The sequence below is a fragment of the Podarcis gaigeae genome (genome assembly GCF_964106915.1).
Source record: "Podarcis gaigeae genome assembly, chromosome: 7".
Taxonomy (NCBI): Eukaryota; Metazoa; Chordata; class Lepidosauria; order Squamata; family Lacertidae; genus Podarcis; species Podarcis gaigeae.
This window is the reverse complement of record NC_139683.1, coordinates 64,594,014-64,619,204: the sequence shown is the minus strand read 5'-3', so window position 1 is coordinate 64,619,204 and position 25,191 is coordinate 64,594,014. Positions and strand designations below refer to the sequence as shown.

General features: G+C 43.2%; 2 protein-coding genes across 7 annotated transcripts in view; one reads left to right on the top strand and one right to left on the bottom strand.

Moving 5' to 3' along the window:
- The window catches only part of LYRM4 (LYR motif containing 4), a 56,719-nt gene extending 50,435 nt beyond the window's left edge, over nucleotides 1–6,284 (bottom strand). The window contains exons 1-2 of the mRNA XM_083747469.1: nucleotides 6,150–6,284; nucleotides 455–575 (exon numbers count right to left, since the gene is read on the bottom strand). Of these exons, the coding sequence (XP_083603595.1) occupies nucleotides 455–575; nucleotides 6,150–6,235 (207 nt within the window). The 5' untranslated portion in view covers nucleotides 6,236–6,284. The remainder of the gene's footprint in view (nucleotides 1–454; nucleotides 576–6,149) is intronic.
- A 77-nt stretch (nucleotides 6,285–6,361) lies between these two features.
- The window catches only part of FARS2 (phenylalanyl-tRNA synthetase 2, mitochondrial), a 198,387-nt gene continuing 179,557 nt past the window's right edge, over nucleotides 6,362–25,191 (top strand). For 4 of the 6 annotated variants that reach the window (XM_083747364.1, XM_083747365.1, XM_083747360.1 and 1 more), the window contains exons 1-2: nucleotides 6,364–6,493; nucleotides 9,894–9,946. The gene's annotated coding sequence lies outside the window, so the exon portion shown is untranslated. Of the gene's footprint in view, nucleotides 6,494–9,893; nucleotides 9,947–25,191 lie in introns of all 6 variants that reach the window. The other 2 variants (XM_083747361.1, XM_083747363.1) reach the window with 1 other exon arrangement.

Sequence of the window (25,191 nt, the reverse complement as noted above, 5' to 3'; positions counted from 1 at the left end):
TTCTTCTTGTGCCCTCTCCACAAGAGGTCTGGAGGGTGGCAACACAACAGTGGGCCTTTTCTGTGGTGGCTCCCCATTTGTGGAATGATATTCTCCCCAGGAAGACTCATTGTATATGTTTAGGCCCCATGCAGAAACTTTCCTCTATAACCAGGCCTTTAACTATCTGTGGCCTCTTCAAAGTACATGGGATGTTTTTAATGTATTTCCCCCTTCTTTTGGTTTTAATGTATGTATGTGAGTTTTTTGTTTTGTTGGTTGGTTGTAAGCTGCTTTAGGTTGCCTTGGGCAAGATAAAGCAACTAACAAAATAAATAAATAAAACTAATTATAATAATTTTCACCAACTGTTAATACATTCAGCAGAGCCGTGTAACAGATCGAAGTTACACATTTGGAAGGAGACAGCAACATTTTTGCAATTTAATTAAACTGGTAAGAAAAACATGCTTACCTGACGGTGTATCATTTCCAGACTAGCTTTTGCTTTGTTCATTAGTGTTTCTATTTCTTCTGAATCCTTTATGTTTTTGTTTTCTCTGAAAGCATCCCTTATTCTTCTGATGGCATATGTCCTAAGCAAATTTTAAGAGATGAAAAATGAGTGTCCACATGATTGCCAAAATTGTGAAAGACAAGCTGTAAAAGAACTATTACGATGCAGAGGACCAAGAGTTTGAGGAATATAGAAATATGCTGAATACTAACAATCATGCATTTATACAGTGCTTCGGAGGGACATGCATTTATACAGTGCTTCGGTGCTGTGGTCTAAACCACTGAGCCTCTTAGGCTTGCTGATTGGAAGGTCATCGGTTCGAATCCCTGAGACGGGGTGAGCTCCCATTGCTCTGTCCCAGCTCCTGCCAACCTAGCAGTTCGAAAGCACACCAGTGCAAATAAATAGGTACCGCTGCAGCAGGAAGGTAAACGGTGTTTCCGTGCGCTCTGGCACTTCTCATGGTCCTCCGTGCACCAGAAGCGGTTTGGTCATGCTGGCTATATGACCCGGAAAAACTGCCTGCGGACAAACGAGATGAGTGCCACAACCCCACAGTTGCCTTTGACTGAACTTAACCGTCCAGGGGTCCTTTACCTTTACCTTTTTAGACTTATCTATACAACACTTCAGAATGTTCAGAGCACATTGACCAGGTCTGAATGCAATGCTAATCCAAATCATGGTTTAGCACAACACTTTGGTTCCCAGAGATCACAGCCACTTTGTTCCTCTGGTTCTGCTTCTGTTGTGAGCAAAGCCAAAGTTTAGTTTAGCATGTTGTCTGAAGCTAGGCTCATGGTTGTCTTACCCCAGACAAAGCATGAGCTGTAACCAAGGCCTGCTACTTAAATTGGGATTTTAAAAGGAATAATAAAATCAAACTTATTACATGGATTGTAACTTTATCATTCCCTTATAAAATCCTTTATTATGCCAAAAAAGAAGAAGATGCACAAAACAAATCTGCAATGCTCAAGATGCTTTTCTGAGCACATAGTAGATTGAAGTCAAAGCTTGTGTTTTTATATGGTAAACTGCCCCGTGATCCTCAGGTGAAGCATAGCATAGCATAATAATAATAATAAGAAGAAGAAGAAGAAGAAGAAGGGATTTTGAGGCTAAGTCCCAGCCCTATGCGCTAGAAGTAAAAGATTTATAAGATAAGGTTGAGACCACAAAACTTGGGTCATCACCTGTCCACCATGGACACAGTGTCTGCACACTGGGGCCACACTCTGAAGCACAAGTAATAAGCACTGAACCAAGAGTTCTATCCAAGTTCTGGGTAGTGATGCAGGAGGTGCAGCCCACTGCCTTTGTGAAAGCATATGGCGGAGCAAGGGAGCAGGCCTCCATGGAGCATTTGGAAATCTTTGGGGTTCAGATGTTGCACTCACAGTGAACTGGATGGTGTCCCTGGTGATTAAGTGCAGCTTCAACTAACTGTTTTCTAATCTCAGTCCTAGCGGCATTTTATCTCTGCTAGAAGCCCTCACGCACATCTCTCGACTCTAGCCTCTTAGTCTTTGTTTTCGATTTGCACTTTAGCTGTTTTAACTTCCATTTTGGAATCTACTTTGTTTGCCGCCTGCTGCACCCAGGCACGAAAACCAATGGAGAAAAACAAAAAGCAATTCAAAACCTGAAGGGAGCACAATATCCGCCACAAGAGAGTAGTTAAGTGTTTTCATTAAGTTTCACAAACTCCAGCATAGAAGAGGCCCCAAGATTACTCTGTAGTTACAATGCCAGTGACAACGTTATTCAAACCTCTGATTGAAAGAACAAGTTGCAGAAAAGCAAGTTGCGGCAGTACATCAAATACTTCTGATTTCCAGATCAAACCTAAGTGAATGAATAAGCTGGTAAAATGCTTCTCTAAAAATAATGTGCCAGAAGGCTCATTGCAAGGAACATCACACTGGCTCCTACGAACCAAAATTAACAAGCATGTTGAAATCCCAAGCCATTCAATAACAATGCCAATTCCATTACAGCTGTGAAGATGCCTTGCATTTAACCAACACATTGGTCTACATAGCTCAGTTTATTGTCTTACACTGGCTGGCAGCAGCTTTCCAGGATTTCAAGCAGAAGTCCTTCCCAACCATACTCAGAGATGCTGAGGATTGATCCTGGAACCTTTTGCATGCAAGGTAAAGGTAAAGGGACCCCTGACCATTAGGTTCAGTCGTGACCGACTCTGGGGTTGCGGCGCTCATCTCGCTTTACTGGCTTCATGTGGCCAGCATGACTAAGCCGCTTATGGCGAACCAGAGAAGCACACGGAAATGCCATTTACCTTCCCGCCGGAGCGGTACCTATTTATCTACTTGCACTTCGTGCTTTCGAACTGCTAGGTTGACAGGAGCAGGGACCAAACAACGGGAGCTCACCCCGTTGCGGGGATTCGAACCGCTGACCTTTTGATCAGCAAGCCCTAGGCTTTGTGGTTAGCAGATGCTTAACTACAGAGCCATGGCTACCCCCCACTAAAAATAATGGGAGCTACTAAGGAACATGGTGTTCATTTATTTCCATGTCGCAGACCTTCCCTTATCATGTAAGCAGGCCTAAAAGCACTCTTCATGCATCTCCAGGTGGATTTTCATGGGGCTGCGCGTCTAAAAGCTAACACAGCGTTTTGGAGGACCTTGCATTCGAAATAGATGCCATTATGTAGAAAGTTCCAGTGCATTAAAGAAACCTTGGGAAGGAACCCCCCCCCCCCATGTTCATTGTTGTTCTGGGTTTATGCTCTTCAGGCAGGAGCCACCAGCTGTGTAAACCCCATACGTTTAAAGCACATTTCTACCAAAACAAATCTCAGGAACTGTAGCTCTGTGAGGGGTAAACTACAGTTCCCAGGATTCTTGGGGTATATATTTAAAATATATGATGTGTATGCAACCAGTGTCTCCTGCCTGAAGAAGAGAAACCCAGAAGATCAATACACGGGCGGCTTTCTGTCCCAAGATTTATTTAATGTATCCACTGAGTTTGGTTGGCAGAAGACAGGAGGCTCAGGCTACAATCCTGTATCCACTTACCTGGGAGTAAACCCTACTGAACTCAGTTCGACTTCCTTCTGAGCAGACATGGTTAGGATTGTGCTGTTACTTTTGAGTAGTCGACTCTAGATTTGTCAAAGTACTAGTGAATAAAAATGGCATATCCTCCTCCTACTTTAGTTGTGATTGCCCAACATTGCATGAGGCTGGACTAAATGACCCTTGGGGCCCTCTACAATTCTGGGTGATGTTACATTTAACCCATCCTATGAGGGTTCTAAAATGGGTTACAGAACAAGACCATTTTGATGTATGGGTTTTATAAAGATGTTATATGTTTTATAAATAAATACTTGCACACTGCAGAGGCTCCCATTGACACATGCTTCTACAGTATGTGCTGAGGATACCTTATCAATATGCAGCTCTTATTCTAAAAATCTCCCTTTGAGGAATCCCTTATTACGATGTCTGCAAAACTGAACCCTCTGTTTATTTTGTTCCAACTGCAACAATGTGCTCCATAAAGCCATTGTTCTTTGTTTCTTTGTGGTTTGCCTTGTTTGCATGTTGTTTTTTGAAAACTCAAACATATCTTTAAAGAATCAATGCTCTCTTGCAATGTATGAACAGTTCAGACCCAAAGGTTGTAACGGTACACATCCTTCCTCGACAATTTCTCATAGACCTGTATACAGTATACATAAGATAACAGCATAAAAAGAGCCAGGCCAATGACTCTCACTGTGGCCAACCAAATGCCTTTGAGCTCAAAAGCAAACTACCTACTTGCAATTCACAGCAACTGGCAATGAGGGGCATCCTGCTTCTGTTTGGATTGGGCTGTACCAACAATTTGATAGAAAAATCCATTGCAACTGGGGTCAAGCTGTTCTGAGAGTGGGGGTAAATGCCACACCTTAAAGTTGAAACTGTTCCTTTCTAATAGGTATGAAGATCAAACATGGCTCACCAGGAAACTAATTATGTGATTTTCCATGCCTGAGGAGCTCTCACTCATTGTTTTTTTTTTAGCCTGTCTTTCAAGGGCTGGGGTCAAGGTACACTTATGCAGCCCAACAAGCAATCCTATACTCAAGGAACTGGTGTAAAGTCACAGCAGATCCAAACTCACTCAGTAGCAGGGCTGCTGCTGGCTGCACTGACCTAAGCCTGACAGAGATAAAACAAGCATTTAAAATACTGTTTGAGTTATATCACCTTGTAGGCTAGTGTAAGCGGAGTTGCCAGGTCACCTGGCATAATGAATAGGCCTTTAGCTTCCACCCTTTCTGGTCCCTGCCATGTCATTACCCTTTTCATGGCTTAAACTAAGTTAAGATCTGCTGGTATCTGTGGCTGAGTGGAGGATGCTGTTCTGGAGTCTCCTGGCTCAGCTGGAAACCTGCTGGATTCTAACCTGCACAACCCAGGGGATCTTGCTATAGAATTGCTCCCTAAGGCTGCACTTCAGTATGGCATAATGGTTAGAGTGTTGGGAGACAAGGGTTCAAATTCCAGCTTAGCCATGAAGCCCACTGGGTGGCATTGGGCCAGTCACCATTTTTCAGCCTAACCTACTTCACAGGGTTGTTGTGAGGATAAAATGGGGAGGCGAACCATGTGCAGCATCTTGAGCTCCTTTGGATAAAACGTGGCAGGTAAATGTAATAAACAACAACAACAGATTTACTAGGAAGTCCCAATTAACACAGGAACACTGCAGGAAAGAACAGTAAGGTTTCTTTCTGAAATGCTACCTTTTGTATACAAGGGTGTGTTGCTATTTCTTTTAAGTTCCTGTAAGAATCCCAATATTATAATAATAATAATAATTTTTATTTATACTCCGCCCTCACCATCCAAGGCCGGGCTCAGGGCAGCTAACAAGCAATAATAAAAACAAGTTGAACGAATACAACTTAAAAACAAGATTAAAATACAACATTAAAATATTGAAACATTAAAATATTAAAATGCAGCCTCATCACAGGAGGAGAAAGGAAAAAGGAAAAAGAAAAAAGAAATATACCAAACAGGAATTAATATCATTAAGCTCTTGTTTAAAGATACACAGCATATAAATGCAACAAACAATAACAATAGCAACAGATTTACTAGGAAGTCCCACATAACACAGAAACATAGGTATACACGGCAGGAAGGAAACAGTGTAGTAAGGTTTCTTTCCGAAATGCTAAACTTTTGTATACAAAGGCGTGTGGTTGTTTTGAAAGTTCCCGTTAAGAACCCCAACATACCAAACAGGAACTAATATCTTTTAGCTGCTTGTTAAAGATAAGGGTTCCTCCCCCTGTTTTTTTTGGGGGGGCAGGGGAATCTCTAAAAACGTGCGCAACAAAATATAGCACAAAAAGACCAAATAGCCCCCAGCCACCCTCCCAATCAAGTTTAGACGCCATCAGGACCCCAACCCAATTCGTTTCCAGCCTCGAGTTCAATGGGGCTTCCTCCCAGGTCAATAGGGACATGTCAGCTTGCAGCCCCCATTGGGTTGGGGCTGCAGAACCTACTACGCACCTTTTATTTTCAGAGAGGGGAAAACCCCACCGCCCTCGAGGGAAAAGGGCCGCGAGGGGCCTTCAAACCGAAGGCGGAGGAAGCCTTTTCCGTACCTGTATCCGTAGGCGCTGAAGCTCTGGCTCTCCCTCAGCAAAGCCCGGTAGAGCCGCAGCACCTGAGCCCGCCTGGACGCTGCCATGTTGAAAACACGCCGGGACTGCCGAAGGCCCCTGCCTCTGAGGCGGCCTCGGCCGGGGCCTGACTCCGGAAGCGGCGGGGAAGCCGGCGCCGAGCTCCGCAGCGGGGTTCGCGCGGGAAGTGGAGCCAGCCGGGCTCCCCGAACGAAAGAGCCGCGCTCTCGGGGCCGAAGGCTCGGCTCGGGAAAAGGCCGCGGACGCGTCAGGCGCGGCCCGGGCAGCTTCGGCGACCGCCCGGAGAGGCTGCCGAGGAGAGGAAGGTGAGTCCGAGGGGCGGGCTGCGGAAGGAGGCGCGGGGCCGTCTCTTTCGGCGGGGACTCGGGCGCAGCCCGGGGAAGGAATAATGCTGCCCTCCCCTGGGTCGTCGTCGTCGTCCCGTCCCCTGTTTAAAACGCGCAGGCCTGACTCTGCCCAGCAAATACCCTCCCGAGTCCAAAGCAACTCGAAACCAAAACCAGTTGCTTAGGTGCTGGCTTTCTTTTTTGCATATAATTTTTACTAAGTTTTCTCTTTTACAATTTAAGATACTCATTTTAACATCCTTAAGATATCAGTGACTTCCCTCCTTCTCTTTCCATGGTTTCTTTTGCATATATCATAAATCCCTGCATATCTCACAAAAATCTATATATACCGTTCAGAATTCCATTATTGCACCCATCAAAACTTATTCATACTGTGGAGTTTATCTTAATGCTGCCAGCATTTTCAGCCACACACAAATTATTCCCCATACATTTAATAAGCGTTTTCCAATCTTCTCGAAACGTATGTTCTTCTTTTATTCTGTATGGTAAGTCTGCGAGTTGTGCATATTTCGTCAACTTAAATTGCCACTCTTCTTTGGTTGGGACCTTGCTCGTTTTCCATTTTGGGGGCTAACAAAACACAGGCCGCAGTAGTAGCTGCTGGCTTTCTTAATGCCTGGAGATTTTCTCTGAAATCGCACACTTACTTTTTTCCAGTTCTGCTACGCTGTAGCCCTGCACCATTCACAAGCTCTGCTGGTCCTGACTTGGAAATGCCGCCTCGCTTTCTCCAGCAATTGTCCCCTGCCCCTGGCCCATTGGTGTTTGCTCTTGTCCCTAGACTGGGGCGGTAGGACCACACCATAGTGCAACTGGTTGCAGAGACCCGGTTGGAAACCCTTCAGTTAATTTTACACCGGGACAGTTCGTAACAGAAAAAAAAAATGCAAGTACAGTGGTATTTTGGTTTGTGAACTTTGCCTTGGAATAAGAACATGTTTCGCTTCCTGTTGAGTGTGTTCCATTTGTAAATTGAGTCCCCCGCTGCTATAGCATGCCTTGGTTTAAGAACACTTTGATTTAAGAATGGACTTCCAGAACAGATTAAGTTCGTAAACCAAGGTACCGCTATATCCATGTAGAATCTGTTCTTGCTCTCTCTTGTCTAGTCAAGGATTCCTGGTTAGTAAATACACAGTTTGTATGGGCATGTGCTCTTTCACAAGCTGCTCTGAAACACACACTGAGGTTTGATGATGACTCATCTCTGCATGTATTCATTGTAGCTATTAAGAGTCCTACCATATAACTGGTTTTTATGTTTGTTTGTTTGTTTGCATTACCTGCTTCCCTTCCCCACAACTGAGTCCCATCTGTCGTGAAACTGACAAACTGATTCTTACCAGTTGCTCCCATTTCACTACGTGGGAACTCCTTGCAACTAAAAAACTGCATAGCGCTGGGCAAATCATATGCATGCACACTTGGGAATAATGCCCCATTGAACCCAGCATAGCATCAGACTTTGCAAGCACAGGAACATGTGACATGTACACTAGCTCAGAGATTCCCAACTTGTCGTTTGGCAAGCCCCATACTTGTTGTGTCTGGTTTCCAACTTTTGTCCTATGAGGTGTAGTGCAGTTTTTACCATATTCTCTAATTCTTTCTGAAAGCTAAAGAGGCTAGTTGAGCTTTGCTGCCTTCCACCTGGCAGTGTAAAATTTCCAGAAATTTTGAAGTTATGGGCAAGGAAGCAACACTCACCTTTTCTGTTTCCTTTTCTTTTATTGGAAAAAGTAAGCAAAGCAAATGTTGGAAATAATAGAAGCATATGCAAAACTTCTTTATATACAAAAATTTACTAGTTTAAGAACATGAAATTAATTGCATTCAACATTTAATTTATAAAGAGAACCCTAAGGGGAAAGGGCTTATCTCTGCAAACTATAATATCCAAGTGTAAGCTGTGATGGTTTCTTTGGAGAAATTAAAAATCTGCTGAGAACAAGATGGGAGAATCAATAGAAGATACTTATGGGGGGGAATTGGTGTAAAACGCATTTTAGATCAGTATTTCCCAAACATGAGTCTCCAGCTGTATTTGGACTACAACTCCCATCATCCCTAGCTAGCAGGACCAGTGTTCAGGGATGATGGGATTATGTCCAAAAACAGCTGGAGACTCAAGTTTGGGAAACACTGTTTTAGATCAACCTTGGCCAGAATTTGGGAAACTGCCTTGAAAGTTCTAAATCGGTTTTATATGCATCCTTTATTGTTTAGTAAAATAGCCAAGTCAAATAACCCACTCTTAGTGAAATTATGATAGAATTGCCCGTTAGTGCAGCAATTTAGGGGCAAAGCCTTTCTCAAGGTAGGAGCAATTACAGGTCAATCTGTAACTCCCCCAATCCAAAAATCACCCTGTCTTTGATGTGGAAGCTCAAAAGCTATCTCAAAAACATCTGATTATTATCTGGAGACAGCATCTGGGCTTACTATAGCAAGATATTTGAGATCTCTAAAGACTGATTGATTGAAATTTGGACTTGGTAACTTTGGGTATTAGCAGCTATGGAAAAATTAAGGAATGTAAGTCATGCAAGACGAAAAGGAAAACAATCTGACAACATTTATGCAGTTTGCTTTCAGTTTATTGTTTACTGCATGGATATTCAGCTCACATTGGGATTTATGGAAGGACGCTTTTATTTAATGCTGTTATTGTTGCAGTACCGCTCTTGCTTCTTTATTTCAAAGAGTCTCTCTCTCTTCCTTGTTCTTTATGCACTTTTTTGTATCTCATTTGTTCAAACATTAACAATTAAGTTGATTAATTGCAAATATCCTATGTTGAAGTTGGAGGCCGAAGTGTCTCTTCCAGAAAGAACCAAATAATTCATCTTAAAGGTAAAGATAAAGGGACCCCTGATCATTAAGTCCAGTCGCGGATGACTCTGGGGTTGCGGCGCTCATCTCACTTTACTGGCTGAGGGAGCCGGCGTTTGTCCGCAGACAGCTTCCGGGTTATGTGGCCAGCATGACTAAGCCACTTCTGGCAAACCAGAGCAGCACACGGAAACTCCTTAGGTTTTGCCAATTGGGAGACCAGGAATAAAATGAAAAGTTCAGGCTAGAACCACTACTAGTGTTGCAGCAAATAATTTAGGTTTGGAAGTACAGTAATGGCCTGGGCCCAAAAAATTGGTCTCTGCAGCTTGCTCTGCACACCCAGTGTGAAGCTCTCTGTTTGGTTTCTTAGAGCAGTCACCAGCCCTTCCTTCACAGCAAACCTCTTTTCAGACTGAAGGCATTTAAAAAAGCAGTTTGTAAAATATGAGTGTCCTCATTATAATGTGTTTTCCTGATGTTGTTTCTCTCTCTTTCTGCCCTTTCCCATTTTTTACAGCTATCGTTTCAGCTGCTTATTACAGACTGATAAACTGCTGGGGACTCTTATAGGTAAGCCTAGAAACCATGCTTCTATTAATATGCTTTTTGGGTGGTGACAGTGGTGGCTTGGGAACATCTTATTTGGCACCTTAAGAAGAGCTCTGCTGGATCAGGCCACAAAGGCCCATCTAGTCCAGCATCCTGTTCCCACAGAGGCCAACCAGATGTTCATTGGAAGTCCAAAAGCAGAACCTGAGGGCAATAGCATTCTCCCCATGTGTGATTCCCAGCAACTGGCATTCAGAGGCGTAATACCTCCAACCATGGAGGTAAAACATATCCATCATGGTTAGAAGCCGTTGATAGCCTTGCCATGGAATCATATAATTGTAGAGTTTGGAAGGGACCTCGAGGGTCATCCAGTCCAACCCGCTGCAAAGCAGCAATCTCAGCATTCAGTCTCCCATCCAGTTTGAAACCACACCAGACCCTGTTTAGCTTTGCAAAAGTGCTAGCAGTTTTATTGCTGCACCCATGAATTTGTCTAATCCTCTTTTAAATCCATCCAAGTTGGTCGTTATCACTGTCTTGTTTTCTCCTGCTCCGAAGGCTAGGACCTGAACCAATTCATCCAAGTTACAAGAAAGGAGATTCCGACTAAACATTGGGAAGAACTTTCTGACAATCAGAGCTGTTCGACAGTGGAACAGGCTCCCTCGAGAGGTTGTGGACTCTCCTTCCTTAGAGGGGTTTTGTTTTGTTTTTAAATTATTTAGTTTTTCAGTTTAAAGTTTTACAGTCAATTATCAACAATCAACATAAAAACAAGATTCCAAAGACTTTCCTGAACTTCCCTCCTCCCTCCTTTGTGGGTCTTTTTGTTAACCATTTCTACCTGCATCTTTTATAATAATCCAAATCTTTTACATCTCTATTATATCCAAAATTCGACATTAAACTACAAGTGTCATTCCAATCCTACTAATAATTTTACCTGTTTACAATGGTTTTTAAGATAAATTATAAATTTCCCCCATCCCTTACCTTATTAAAATTTTGGTCTTCCTGATTTCTCATTCTTCTGGTCATTTTTGCCATTTTGGCATAATCCATCAACTTAATCTGCCATTCTTCTCTGGTAGGGACTTTGTCTTCTTTCCATTTCTGGGTCATTAACATCCGAGCAGCTGTGGTCGCATATATAAATACAGTGGTACCTCGGGATGCGAATGGGATCTGTTCCGGAGCCCCGTTTGCATCCTGAACAGAACGTAAGATGTGACTGTGCGTCTGCGCGTGCGCGGATCGTGTTTCGCTGCTTCCACGCATGCGTGTTACATCATTTTGACCGTCTGCACATGCGCGAGTGGTGAAACCCGGAAGTAACACGCTCCGTTACTTCAGGGTCGCCGTGGAGCGCAACCCGAAAATACTTATCCTGAAGCGTATTTATCCCGAGGTATGACTGTAGTCTTTTCTGCTCCATTGGGATTTCAGCACCTAGAATTCCTAAAAGAAGGAGGTTTTTAAACAGAGGTTGGGTGGCCATCTGTCATGGATGCTTTAGCTGAGATTCCTGCATTGCAGGGGGTTGGACTCGATGACCCTTGGGGTCCCTTCCAATTCTATAATTCTATGATCATGCTTGCTGGGGTTGATGGGAATTGTATTTCACCAGTGGCTGGTGGGCTACTAGACCAGCTTTAGGGGCTGCAAACCATGCACATGTATGTTGGTAAGAGTTGTGGTCCTGCCTGTTGTAATGCATGGGTCAGTTTCTACTGAGGACTGATCGTGACCATGCATACTTTAAGTTATTCAGTGCAGTTATGGAGAATGGGAAAGAGCTTTTAGGTCCTTGAGCCTCTGGACTTCTGGTGAACTCCAAGGGAAGAGTTAGCAGGACAGGAACCTGGTTCGGTCTTTTCCTTGCCTTCTATGTGAATTCAGGATAAATGAGCAATTTGAAGAGGATATAAAAACATTGCCATCTGGCATACTTAATAATAGTCTAAAGCTGTAGTAGCAGACTAATGAATTTGAACATAGTACCTGCAGAGATCATGGAACTGTGTGGATGGAGCAGCTGTTGCATTCTCTAGGGCATATTTGTAATATTGTCATACATTGCTTAAATTATTTTTTTGCTATATGTCCTTTCATTTTTATGACATAGCACTGTGCTTTTGGGGAGAGGGAGTGATAGCATGTGTTTCTCTGATATTCAGTTACTTGCAGTGATAGTTTTCATGCGTGCTTGAATAATCACCAACTTTCATGGCATTGTCGTTTATCTCCATTTAGTCATGCCTTTTTTCAGCTTTTAAAAACAGAACAGAAAGTGTCAGCTTGTAGAAATATGTATGAAGATCAAAAGTAAACCCAGCAGTAGCAAGGGAGGACTTTGAAGGGGGAACAGGAAGTATGGAAGAAAGGATTGGGAGAGTGTTAGAGAGGCTAGGAGAGAACAGTAGGGCCAGGAACTGCTCTGTATGAAGCAATCTTAACAAAGTACAGTTGTACCTTGGAAGCCAAATGCCTTGGCTCCCAAACAAATCAGCTCCTGAATGATCAAAACCCGGAAGTGAGTGTTCCGGTTTTTGAACGATTTTCGGAAGCCGAATGTCTGGCACGGCTTCCATGCCTTTTGATTGGCTGTAGGATGCTCCTGCAGCCAATCGGAAGCCGTGCTTTGGTATTTGAACGGTTCTGAGAATTGAACGGATTTTCCAGAACACATTTTGTTCGGAAACCAAGGTACCACTGTACACTTTTTCTATTAAGCTGGGAGTTGCTGAAACAAAGCCCACCTCTTATTGCTTGTATTTTTTTCCTAATGGGCATCATACTTTGCTAGCTATGTTGGACAACGTTCCTCAGGACTGGTCCAGAGTTCTTTGTAAAAATAATGTAGGATGATATTTATCAGTCTCATATACTACAATAAAAACAAAAACAAATGCCACAGCTACATAGCCATTCACGGCTTAGGACCCTCGTACCTACGGGACCGCCTCTCCCGGTATGCCCCACGGAGGACCTTAAGGTCCATAAATAGAACCAGAGCCTTTTCAACTCTGGCTCCGGCCTGGTGGAACGCTCTGTCTCATGAGACCAGGGCGCTGCAAGATCTGATTTCTTTCCGCAGGACCTGTAAGACAGAGTTGTTTCCCCTGGCCTTTGGCTTGGAGCCAATTTGATTCCCTCCCCCTCTTTCTTTTTCCTTTCTCCTCCTGTGATGAGGCTGCATTTTAATGTTTCAATATTTAAATGTTGTATTTTAATCTTGTTCTTAAGTTGTATTCATTCAACTTGTTTTTATTATTGTTTGTTAGCCGCCCTGAGCCTGGCCTTGGCTGGGGAGAGCGGGGTATAAATAAAAATTATTATTATTATTATTATTATGACACAATAGGAAAAGACAGCATGAAATTATGCATTTACAAATCCAACTATGGGAGATCAACAAACAATTCTTCACCTCATTCCTCCCCCAAAAGCTTTTTGAAAAAGATGTTTCCTAAAAGGTGTGAAACACACCTCATTGGGGAGGGAATTCCATGGGCACAAGACTACCAGGGTTCTGGTAGCTTCTTGTAAGCTTCTTGTAAGGAGTGTGGACCCAGTCACCATCAGCACGGGAGGTGGGCAGTTGGGGTTGTGAAGTGCTAATTTGTCAGTTGCAACTTCCAGCCTTCTTGTTTTGTATTTTCGTTCTTTGCGTCAATAATGTGTTGACTAAGTAGCTACATTTGATAATGCAAAATGGGTTTCTATTAAAAAAATGTGCCGGGCTGTGTTTTAAAACAAAACCTAACCAAGGGTTGAATAGCTTGAAGGAATAAAAGAAGTGGAAATGTGTATGTGTGTGAATTGGATATAAAATTTTAGAAGACATATTAATCTGGAATGTTATATCTAACATTGAGATGTCAAAATCAGATGAGTTCTCTGCAAAATAAAAAATGACTGAAACGAGCAATCTCTGTTAGTCAATAAATCATCCCTTCATAATAACAAAAAGAAGTATTTCAGTTTCCCCCTCATTAATTTCTCTGTAGGTGGTGGTTTGACATGACTGCATTGGAAGCAAGTTGAATGTAATAGAACTGAACACAAACAAGGCCTTAGTTCGGTCTGAATTTCTCACAGATCTGTGGTTATTCTGCCCCATGGCCTTGTCACGAGGCTTCAGTTTTCTACTTTCCGAAGGATCACTTCCAATTTTGTTTTTCAAAGGCACTGTTATGCTCACTCACCTTTATCTTATGGTATGTGCAAATGATAATACTGTTTTCCTAGATAAAAGTGGCTCTGTTGGGTGGATTTTCAGAAGTAGCTTCTTCAGTATAGGTTGGGCTGAAGGACCCTAAATATAAAGCTATTTTATTGCATGCCACATTGTTACCAGGGCACTTTAGTTCAAAGCTTAAATTGGAAAGGCTTAAATGTTCCTTGGTTCAGAATTAGCTTTGGATTGCGAACGGACATTTGCAGAAATGAGAGAACTTCTGCTCTGCAAATTTGTACCTAAGAATATAAGAAGAATATTGAACTCAATGAGGCTTACTGTGGAGTAAACACAGGCAGGTTAGCAGTGTTCGGAGAGTGTCTGATTGTTGTTGTTGGCATCCGTCTCTCTTTCAGGAGAGACAATGGAGTGCACCTCTGGGGGTGAAGTCCAACTACTGGAGAATCACAGCACCTGCTGTGGCTGTAGAGACTGGTAACTCATAACTGCTGCCTCCCGCATTGTTTTTGCTGTGTTAGCTGCAGCAAGTGAAAGCCTGGGCAGTGTGTGTGGAGGTCCTGGGTTGCCCAGACAACAAGACCTCCCCTGGCCTGGTTGATGTGGTCCAAAGGAAAGGAGAGCAATACGTTTGGCACCAGCTTGGGTGCAGGAGTTCCAGGAAGGAGGTGTACAAGGAGCCATCCAACCGTCTTAGGGTCTCCACTCTGGATTTGTGTAGGGTTTACTCCTTAGTCTTTTCTTCTCCTGAAGATGTCCTGCAAGGCAGCAAGTAAGTGTCTGATTGTATAACAGTGGTAAATCTGAGGAGAAGCGGGCTTTTTCATTGCCTGGATGAAAGACTCTTGGGAGCCCCTTGGCACTTTCTGAAGGCACAGTAGAATATAGTATGATAATACACACAGAGAAATACTCTGGAGGGGAGAGTATAGGTTAGAGATTTCTCTTTAATAGCCATTGTGGTTCCTGTCCAGATATTGCTGCTGGGATCAGGGTTCGAAATTAGCTGGGCGCCGGGCACATTTTGCACCCAAAGAATTCTCCATTTGCGAGCACCTCAAAAAGTATGGGTGCCATTTTTTGTGCCTGGTTGACACTCAATGATTACTGAAATGTATGTGATTTGAAGCCTTGAAGTACAGTGGTACCTTGGGTTACATACGCTTCAGGTTACAGACTCCGCTAACCCAGAAATAGTACCTCGGGTTAAGAACTTTGCTTCAGGATGAGAACAGAAATCATGCTCTGGCGGCATGGCGGCAGCAGGAGGCCCCATTAGCTAAAGTGGTGCTTCAGGTTAAGAACGGACCTACGGAACGAATTAAGTACGTAACCAGAGGTACCACTGTATATGTTAAGGATAGACAATATGTTAAGGAGTTTAACAAGAAGGAGTTGAGTGTTTTGAAAACTGAACTGTGGTACCAATATTTTTATTGTAAACACCAAATTAAACGTGTGTTAACAATTTCTGCTTAAAATGTGGTATTAACAATGTGTCACATATGTGAATTGTGTATTATTTCATTCTTATCAAAATAATAAATAAAAAGTGTTGCTGATGCCCCGCCCCCCGTGGCGATCAGACATTCTGTTTTGACACCCACAACCCATCCCAGTTTCTAACACTGGCTGGGCTACAACTCCCATCATCATTGGCCATTGGCCCTGGTGGCTGGGACTGATGGATGTTGTAGTCTATTGCATCTAGAGGACTGTAGTGGCCATTCCAGAGCCTGTATGTTTCAACCACGTATTACTGGGAATACGTAAACACTGGGAAGTGTTTTTAAAATAGCACCAAAGGCCTTCCTGATTTGCAGCTGGTTGCACAAATAAGTTCTCTCTGGGGAAATAGGTCTTGCAAATATCCCAGTAGCATTGCTACTGGTGAAATGAAGGTCCTTGTGCTTTCGGTGTTTCCATCTTTGGTCTTCCACACCATTCCATGCAAAAGTGCTCATTAGCTTGTAGCAGGATCATGGGAGACATGTAGTTTATTTTATTTATTTATACCTCCCTTTATTTGAGCCTTTACTATTGACTTATTACAAAACAATTTACAGTATTACAAAACAATAACACCCCCACCAACAAACACATTTAAAAGTCTCTAGAATATTAATCAGCCAAAGGCCTGGTTGAAGAAGAATATTTTCACCTGGACCATAAAAGTCTTTAAGGACAGCACCAGAAGAACCTTCCTGGGGAGAGCATTCCACAAATGAGGAGCCCCTGCAGAAAAGGCCTCTTCTTCTGTTGCCACCCTCCAGACCTCAATGGAGGAGTCACTCAAAGAAGGGCCTCAGATGATGAACACAGAATTTGGGATGGTTTATATGGGGAGAGGCAGCCCTAGCGATATTGCGGTCCTGAGCTGTTTAAAGCTTTGTAAGTCAAAACCACACTTTGAATTGGGTCTGGAAGCTAGTTGCCAGCCAGTGCAGTTGGGCCAGAATTGGTGTAATATTCTCAAACTGTCTTGCCCCAGTGAGCAGAGTGGCCTCTGAATGTAATACAGTGGTACCTCGGGTTACATACGCTTCAGGTTACAGACGCTTCAGGTTACAGACTCCGCTAACCCAGAAATAGTACCTCGAGTTAAGAACTTTGCTTCAGGATGAGAACAGAAATCGTGCTCCAGCGGTGCGGTGGCAGCGGGAGGCCCCATTAGCTAAAGTGGTGCTTCAGGTTAAGAACAATTTCATGTTAAGAACGGACCTCCGGAACGAATTAAGTACTTAACCCGAGGTACCACTGTACAGCGGTACGTCTGGTTGCAAATGGGATCTGTTCCGGAGGCCCATTCACAACATGAAAAGAGTATAACCCGCAGCAGCGTGTCTGTGCATGCGCTGGTTGCGATTCGCCGCTTCTGCGCATGTGCGTGACGTCATTTTGTGCTTCTGCCATGTGCGAGAGGCAAAACACGGAAGTAACCCTTTCCAGTACTTCTGGGTTGCCGCGGGACATAACCTGAGAGAACGTAACATGAAGCGGACGTAACATGAGGTATGACTGTAGTGTAAAGGTCCTTTTCTCAGCTGCTGAACTGCTCGTAGTGTGAACTAAGGAGTAGAGCTTTTCTTTGGTGGTGCTCTGACTGGAATTCTCCCTCCAGACTGGTGCCAACATAAGTCTTTTCTGCACCAGGTTAAAGCTTGCTCTCTTTTCAATCTAGACATTTTACATTTGTCTTTGGTTGCTTATTGGTGTTGATCCATTGTGATTAATTCTGTTGTTTGTACTGTTGTACTGGAGTCTGTTTGAGTACAGGACAATTTAGATTTGAAAATAAATAAAACACCTATTTAGAAGATTGGGCATTCTCCTTGGTGTTCTCTTCTGCAAAATCCTTTTAAGGTATGCTGTCTTAAGGTAATAAATAACTGCGCTGCTTGGGTAAGCAGTCACTGACCTTTCCAGCCCACTATTACAAATTTGCAGAACAAGAAGTGAGCCTTGTTTCACTTGCTTTCCTTTTATTAGTTGTGAAGCAACCTTCCACTTGTACAACTTTGTCTTCCATAGCAACTAGTGCGACCTAATGACATGTCCAATTCTCTGCATCATGCCTACTAACCCGCAAGGGACAACGACAATAAAGATATCAGTTACAGATAGGTAGCCGTGTTGGTCTGCCATGGTCAAAACAAAAAAAATTTCCTTCCAGTAAGTTAGTTCTTGGTATGAGCTTTCGTGTGCATGCACACTTCTTCAGATACACACACACACACACAATAAAGATATCGTAATCGTTCATGCCAGAGAAATGGCTTCTGTGCATAGCAGTAAGAAGTAAAAATGAAGAATATTAATGGAAGATCTAGCTCTCGGCCTGCAGTGCTTTTTGTTTTCCACAGAGGGGAGCTGCTAGAAGTAAAAATGAAGTATAAAAAGTTGTAAGGTACTGTCTATATGAACAACGAATAACTACCCACTGCCATGAGAAAAAAGTATACATTTCTTCCCGAACCCTGCATTCCACTACAGTGGTACCTCAGGTTAAGTACATAATTCATTCCGGAGGTCCATTCTTAACCTGAAACTGTTCTTAACCTGAAGCACCACTTAGCTAATGGGGCCTCCTGCTGCTGCCGCGCTGCCGGAGCCCAATTTCTGTTCTTATCCTGAAGCAAAGTTATTAACCTGAAGCACTATTTCTGGGTTAGCGGAGTGTGTAACCTGAAGCGTATGTAACCTGAAGCGTATGTAACCCGAGGTACCACTGTACGCCATAGTTGGCAAGCTATAGCTCAGTGATAGCTAATATGTTAACCTCCCAGGGTCTGTTGGTCTCCAATTTGCATCGGCCCCAGCCAGCATGGCTAATGGTTAGGGCTGGTGGGAGTTATACTTCACAATCTCTGGAGGATACCGCGTTGGTTACCCCTGCTACAGCTTATGTATGGAATTAGATTGCATGAGTACCACCCTAGGGTTTCCTCAAGCAAAAGTGTCTGCCTCTATAAAAACAAGGATTTGGTACTCTTTAGATGAATTAATTTAAATGGGTGCCCTGGACTTCCAGTTATGACCCTCAGGCTTATGGCAATCAGTGGATCCAGAATCTGTGTAAAATACTGTTTTTAACCATCACTTTTCTTGTTCCCAAGACGGCATTATGCCTAGAATTTCAGCACTCATTTTTGGATGGAGGGCACAGAAGACCTAAACCTTTTGAGAATCCAACTCAGAGGAAACAGAATAGGGTGACGCTTCAGAGTCTACTGAAGGGTGGATTCTTTCCTCCACCTCCCCTTCCATTTTCTAGGCGAGAGTATTTTCAACCAAGCATGCTCAAAATTCGGATTTCAAACCTTGCGAAGGATTTGGTGGGGAGACAAATGAAAAACTCACTGCCAAAATCTTGAATAGGAGAAACAAAGCTTGAAATAGAGCAGCTCTGCCAGCCTATTATTTTAGAAGTCTTGGTTTTCCTTCCGGTTAGTTTTCTGCTTTGTGAAACAGCTGCTTTCTTTTTCATTTAAAAAGAAACAAAACACAGCTCTTCATCCAAAGGGGGAAACTGTGGTTTGTTTAAACTCTAGCTAGTGGACAAACCAGGATCAGAAACCACAGTTGCCTAACTTGATTTTAAACAAGACACTGTTCCCTAAATTGACATAATGCAGAACCATTTGTTTTAAACAGTTTGCTTAAAACTAAGTGGATGATTTTTCTCTTCTCTTCTGATGCACAAAAAAGGGAGAAGGCACGAAGCTGAGGCTCACTACACTCAACATTCACATGATGAAAACTCTGGCTATCTTTTGTTTTTAGCCTGGCATACCTGAGCAACTGTTACTATGGTCACCATGTTTGTATTCCTGCAATGGAGAGCATGATCTCTCTGGAGGATAAAACAACTTTTCTCTCTCTCTAATTATGTACTATTAATATTCAAAGTACCTATATCTCACCCTCTTCCCCCCCGCTTCAACACCAAGGCACTGAATTAGGGTGATACACAGGTTGTCCATGTATCATACATTTAAAGAACATCCCCCCTCCGTGAAGAATCCTGGGAACTGTAGCTTCTTGAGAGTTCTGGGAATTGTAGTTCCGTGGAGTAATCCAGGACTTCATGCAATTATTTGTGGGGTGCTTTTTTGCAGGGGGATGTGTTTTAAATATATGGTGTGCACACAGACTTAGTCTGCGGGAAAATCACAAGCACCTACTGGCTAGTGCCAGTGATGTCTCTGGTGGCCAGTCGTATGCTGCTTTCCTCCCACTCTTGTGCAGTTTTTGAAACCTTTATTTTTTTTAAAAAATGCATTTTTTCATCATTTTTACTGACTGCCTGATAGAGACTGAGTACTCCCCACTGTACTTGGTGAGAGTACACTGCAACACGCTGAGAGCGTTCATTGAGCCTTGTTAGATTAAAAAGAAAACCCTGCCACACTGTTGAGCAGGACTCCTCCCCAGCCTGTTTCATGTGCTCAACCCTTTCCAAAGCGTGAAAGCACGTACGCTGTGTGTGTGTTAAAGGAAGAAAGAACAGCAGACAAGTGATCCCTTTGCAGCCTGTCTTCTTCCCTGCGTCAAGGCTTACCACTCCTGCATCCATCAGAGGAGATGCAGCAAATTGTATTACTAGCCCACATGGGGCCGGTACTGCTTTAGTACTAAGAGATATGTGAGAATTTCCTTCCCATCTGGAAAGGCCCTGTGCGGTTTTCTCTTTTTCTGCTCTTCCCTCTCTTGTTGCTTCTTCCGCTCACTGCATTCATTTGATCTTGGCTATTTTATTCTTGCTTTCCATTTCAGAACCCATTATAAAGAAGTTTCGGAGCCTGGGTTAGGAATTTGATTCTGAAGTATGCCAAAGACTGCGGTTCCCTTAATGTTTATAAAAGAAAAAGAAACAAAAAACTAATAATCATAACCCCCCCCCTTTTCATGTTTTTGTCTTAATATCTTAAAAGGAATCCAAAGTGTATTGTCTCTGCCTTGTATGAAGTTTTGAAGTGTAAAGGAATTGCCTGAGCTTCACTTTTTGAAAGAGATTTTATTTTTCCCCAGGATAATTTAAGGTGACATCCTTGCCCAGTTTGTTATCGAGTTGTTTGTTCTAATCCCTCAGCCTATCATAAATCTCCCAAGGCAGTGTGAATGGCTAGCAAATCTTGAGATGCCTTGTTTAAAGAGATATACCAGGCTACAGGTATCTGGATCCCCACTGACAAATTCCAGTGTTGAATCTCTGCCCCCTCCAAATGTGTTGTGATGCTCACCATCTGGGGGAACGTTGTCATGTTGTGAGTTTCTCTGTCCTCAGAAGTGGTTGCCTTTTTTTGCTAAGTGGGATGGTGGTAGCACCCCCAAGTTGATGCCGTCTGATATAGCACCATCAATGGGAAATGCAATGGGAAATCCTGTTCTCTGTGGCTATAGGAATGTATAACTTTGGCCTAATGCTCTTTTAATGAGATGGTAAGGTAAAGGTAAAGAGACCCCTGACAATTAAGTCCAGTCGCGAACGACTCTGGGGTTGTGGCTCTCATCTTGCTTTACAGGCCGGGAGCCGGCGTTTGTCCACTTCCGCATACAGTTTTTCTGGGTCATGTGGCCAGCATGACTAAGCCGCTTCTGGCGAAACCAGAGCAGTGCACGGAAATGCCATTTGGCTGGACTTAACCGTTCAGGGGTCCTTTACCTTTACCTTTACTATAGAGGATCTCCTCAGGGTCCAATCTTCTCAGTTATGGATCTTCTCAGTTTTCTGCCCCCTCAGCTTGACACCCTTTGAGGGGGGACGACTGCCCAAACCACCCTAAATCTGGCAGTAACAGCTCTAAGCACTCTTAACAAGTGACAGCTCCCAGAATACTTTGGGGGAAGCTGTGACTCTTTAAAGTGGTATCATGGCGCTTTAAATGTGTGGTATGAATGCAGTCTATGAGTGCCACAGTCTTTCCTGCCCTGTTAAGTTATCAGCTGTGTTTTACCTGCAGGAGAGAGGAGCTTTCCAGAGAACTTGTGCTTCCTGCGGTTTCAGACATTTGTGAAAACAATGTTGGATAACAAGTATATAAGGAGCAAGAGTGACTTGGCTCTGCATCCTTCAACTCTGCCCTAGGTTGGCCTACCAGCTTCTGGGATTTGGAACTACTTAGTAAAAATGTGTAGGCCAGAAGCCTACTTTGCCAGGAGGCCATAAGCTTCATGCTCCCCTCCACCATTTGCAATGTTTAGTGACACTAGAAATCATTTCAGATGGAACAGGCAGAATGCAAAAGCTTGTTTGTGCTCATACTGTGTTTATTTTGGAAGGTAATGCCTGCTTCAGAAGTAACATATGTTCTATGCTATATGGCAGTTGCCATGGCAACTTTTTTTAAAAAAAAAGGCTGCAGGGAGAATAGCCAGATAGAGTTTTCATAATAAATGGCTGACATATGATTTCAGTAATATATACATGGCAGTGTATGGAAGGGATTTAATTTTTGATTAACTCCTGATTTTTTGGGCAATTTCTCCCCCACCCCTCACCCCTGAGAAGCAGATATGCTTACAAGGAAAAGTTACCCATTTAGACTTTACAGACTAGCAATCGTATAATTGGCTCAAATAATCACTGTAGCTTAGAGACAGAGCTCCTGCCTTGCATACAGAAGGCTCCAAGTTCGTCTCCAGGCATAGCCTGGGAATGTCTTCTGCAAGCTGCTGCCAGTGCGAGTAGGCAGTGCTGACTTTGGCAGTCTGACTCAGCAGAAGGCAGCCTCTTGTGTTCCTGTGAAAATGTGGAGAGGATTTAAGAGTACAGTGGTACCTCGGGTTAAGTACTTAATTCGTTCCGCAGGTCCGTTCTTAACCTGAAACTGTTCTTAACCTGAAGCACCACTTTAGCTAATGGGGCCTCCTGCTGCCGCCACGCTATCGGAGCACGATTTCTGTTCTCATCCTGAAGCAAAGTTCTTAACCCGAGGTACTATTTCTGGGTTAGCGGAGTCTGTAACCTGAAGCTTATGTAACCTGAAACGTATGTAACCCGAGGTACCACTGTAATATTAAAGCAGACTGTATTGTCCAAGAACTTGTGCCGCAATCAAATGCCTCGGGAATCTTGCTTTTTCCCAGACCTTTTCCCAAGTGCAGCAGTGCACTAAGAGCTGGCAATATAACTTTTTGGGATTTCCGGCAGCTGGTGCTGTGTGAAGAGGTGGTTGTGTCCAGGACTGAAACACGCACTGCAGTTTTAGTAACCCACACTGATGGTTTTATTCAGTGTTCGAAATTAGCCAGGCGCCAGGTGCATTTTGGACCTGGTTATAGACCACTTGCGACCAAGTTAAGGTGCCTGGGTACCAGGATGGCACCTGACGTCTCCTCCATCTGGAGGTGCATGCCTGGGGATCCCTGGATCTTGACTGTTTTCACACACTAGCAACACACCCTGTCGAATTCTATCCATTATTTTAATCTGCACAATCAGAATGAATTTCAGGAACCAAGATGCTTTTTATGTGCAGCCTGAGTAGGGAGCGACATTATAGTTAATTGTTGTAGCTAGTCTTCACTTACCCCACCCCACTGCCCTGCTCACTGTTGTGAAAAATATGCCTACATTATGAATGGTCCATGTCGCCATTAAGAAAAAGAGGTCGGAATAGGCTAGTATATATGTGGACTGTCCCTGGATCAAGTGACTTTTCTTTAAGTTCTCAAAGTTCTTAACCTAGCTCAAAGTTGTCATCTGAACTAACCAGATGTTTAGCTGATAATCAATCACAGTCAGTCAACCATTAAAAAAAAAGAAAGACTAGAGCCGTCTTGCCCCAAAATGGCAACTAGACATTCTATTTTGGCGACTGTAACCATTTTGCGCCTGGCTTATATGTCTGGGTTTCTAACACTGGTTTTCCTGTCTATCTGGAGTACAGTGGAACCTTGGTTCTCGAACAGCTTAGTTGACGAACAAATCAGCTCCTGAACGCTGAAAACCGAGAAGTAAGTGTTCTGGTTTCCAAACGTTTTTCGGAAGCCGAATGTCTGATGTGGCACCTGTGCCAATCGGAATCCGTGCCTTGGTTTTCGAATGTTTTGGAAGTCGAACCCACTTCCGGAACGGAGTATGTTCGAGAACCAAGGTACTGCTGTATTGCCTTTTTAGTTATATACATCCTAGAGATTATGCAGACTCAGACAGGTTATGAAAGTAACACATAGCACACTGAAGGTGGACTAGCGCATAAGAGACAGGATCCTTGTGGTAAGGTGATGTATGAGGGCAGAGTGCTCACAATATTACATGGGTGGATACTTTGCTTGTTTCTGTACTTCTTTGTACACATTTGCAACTGAAAGAACCTTGCATGCTTACATTTGTTGTTTGCTTAATGAAAATAATTTTTAAAATTGTTTGAAAAAGAAGTGTGAGCTGATGCAGGAGAAAGAACTGCATCTCAGTAGGTGTTCTTCTACATTGGAGAACCAAAGGCTTCTGGCAGGTGAAAGTCAAAACATTTTAAGGGTAGAAAATATACTCTGAAGACCCTTTGATAGTCACGGTGGTGAATACAGTGCTTTATGAACCATTGAAATGACTACCATAAAGTGGTTTCTTGCAGCTTGGGGCTGTTCACATGTTCACCCAACTGAAGATCTCTACTCCATCCTGCAAAGAGCATCTTTGGCTCAGAGCAGGCGAGAACTTGTCCTTACACCAAATTTAACAATGGAGATATTGGTCCTGTTAAGTAGGGCATATTAAAAAAACAACAACCCAGCAGATCTGGAGTGCTTGCTGGATTTATTGCTATAATCACCCTTGTGTGGAGATATCTTTGGCATATAATGGGGACTGCCGTGGCCTATTCAGTAGGTGTCTCGGTTAATCTCATTATATTCCTTAGGGAATGGTATTTCATTATTTCTTACTGTTTAAAATGTAATACCTTTCTTAGTACTTGAGATCTGCAGCTGTCAAGCTATTCCTGTCCATCTCAGAGGGTCACCGTTGGCGTGTAATGAAGGTCTTGTCACTGAATAACAGTAACAGAACTGTTAAGATATCTGGCCTCTTATTGGTGGACCGCAAATCTCTTTTGACAGCCGGGAGGCAAGTGGTGCTGAACCAATGTTAGCCCTATATCTTTGGCAATACCCTTTCAGCATTGATCCTCCAGGAAACCAAATTAAATCTGTGTTTCTTTCTCTCTTCATATTGTATATTTCTTTTGATGAACTTCTGTCCCATTGATGGTCTCTGTTGTTGCTATTTACAATGACTCTTGTTAGCAGTTAGTGGGATTGCTTTCCATGATTGTGTTAACCATGGTTGAGTTAGTACCAGTGCTAACCATGGTTTAATGGTGCTCAGGTTCCAAATCCACTAACAATTAAAGTTTAAAAGTCTGGGTTTTAAGGGAACTGGGTTAGTGCACATGTAGCTGTAAAACTATGGTCACTGCTGACAAAGAGAGGGAGGCTCCCTCTTGGCCTTGCTGATGGAATGGAAAGCAATATGTTTGGCACCAGCTTGACTGCAGGAGTTGTTAGAAGGGGGAATACAAGGCTCTACTCCAGATTTGTGTAGGGCTTACTCCTTCTCCTT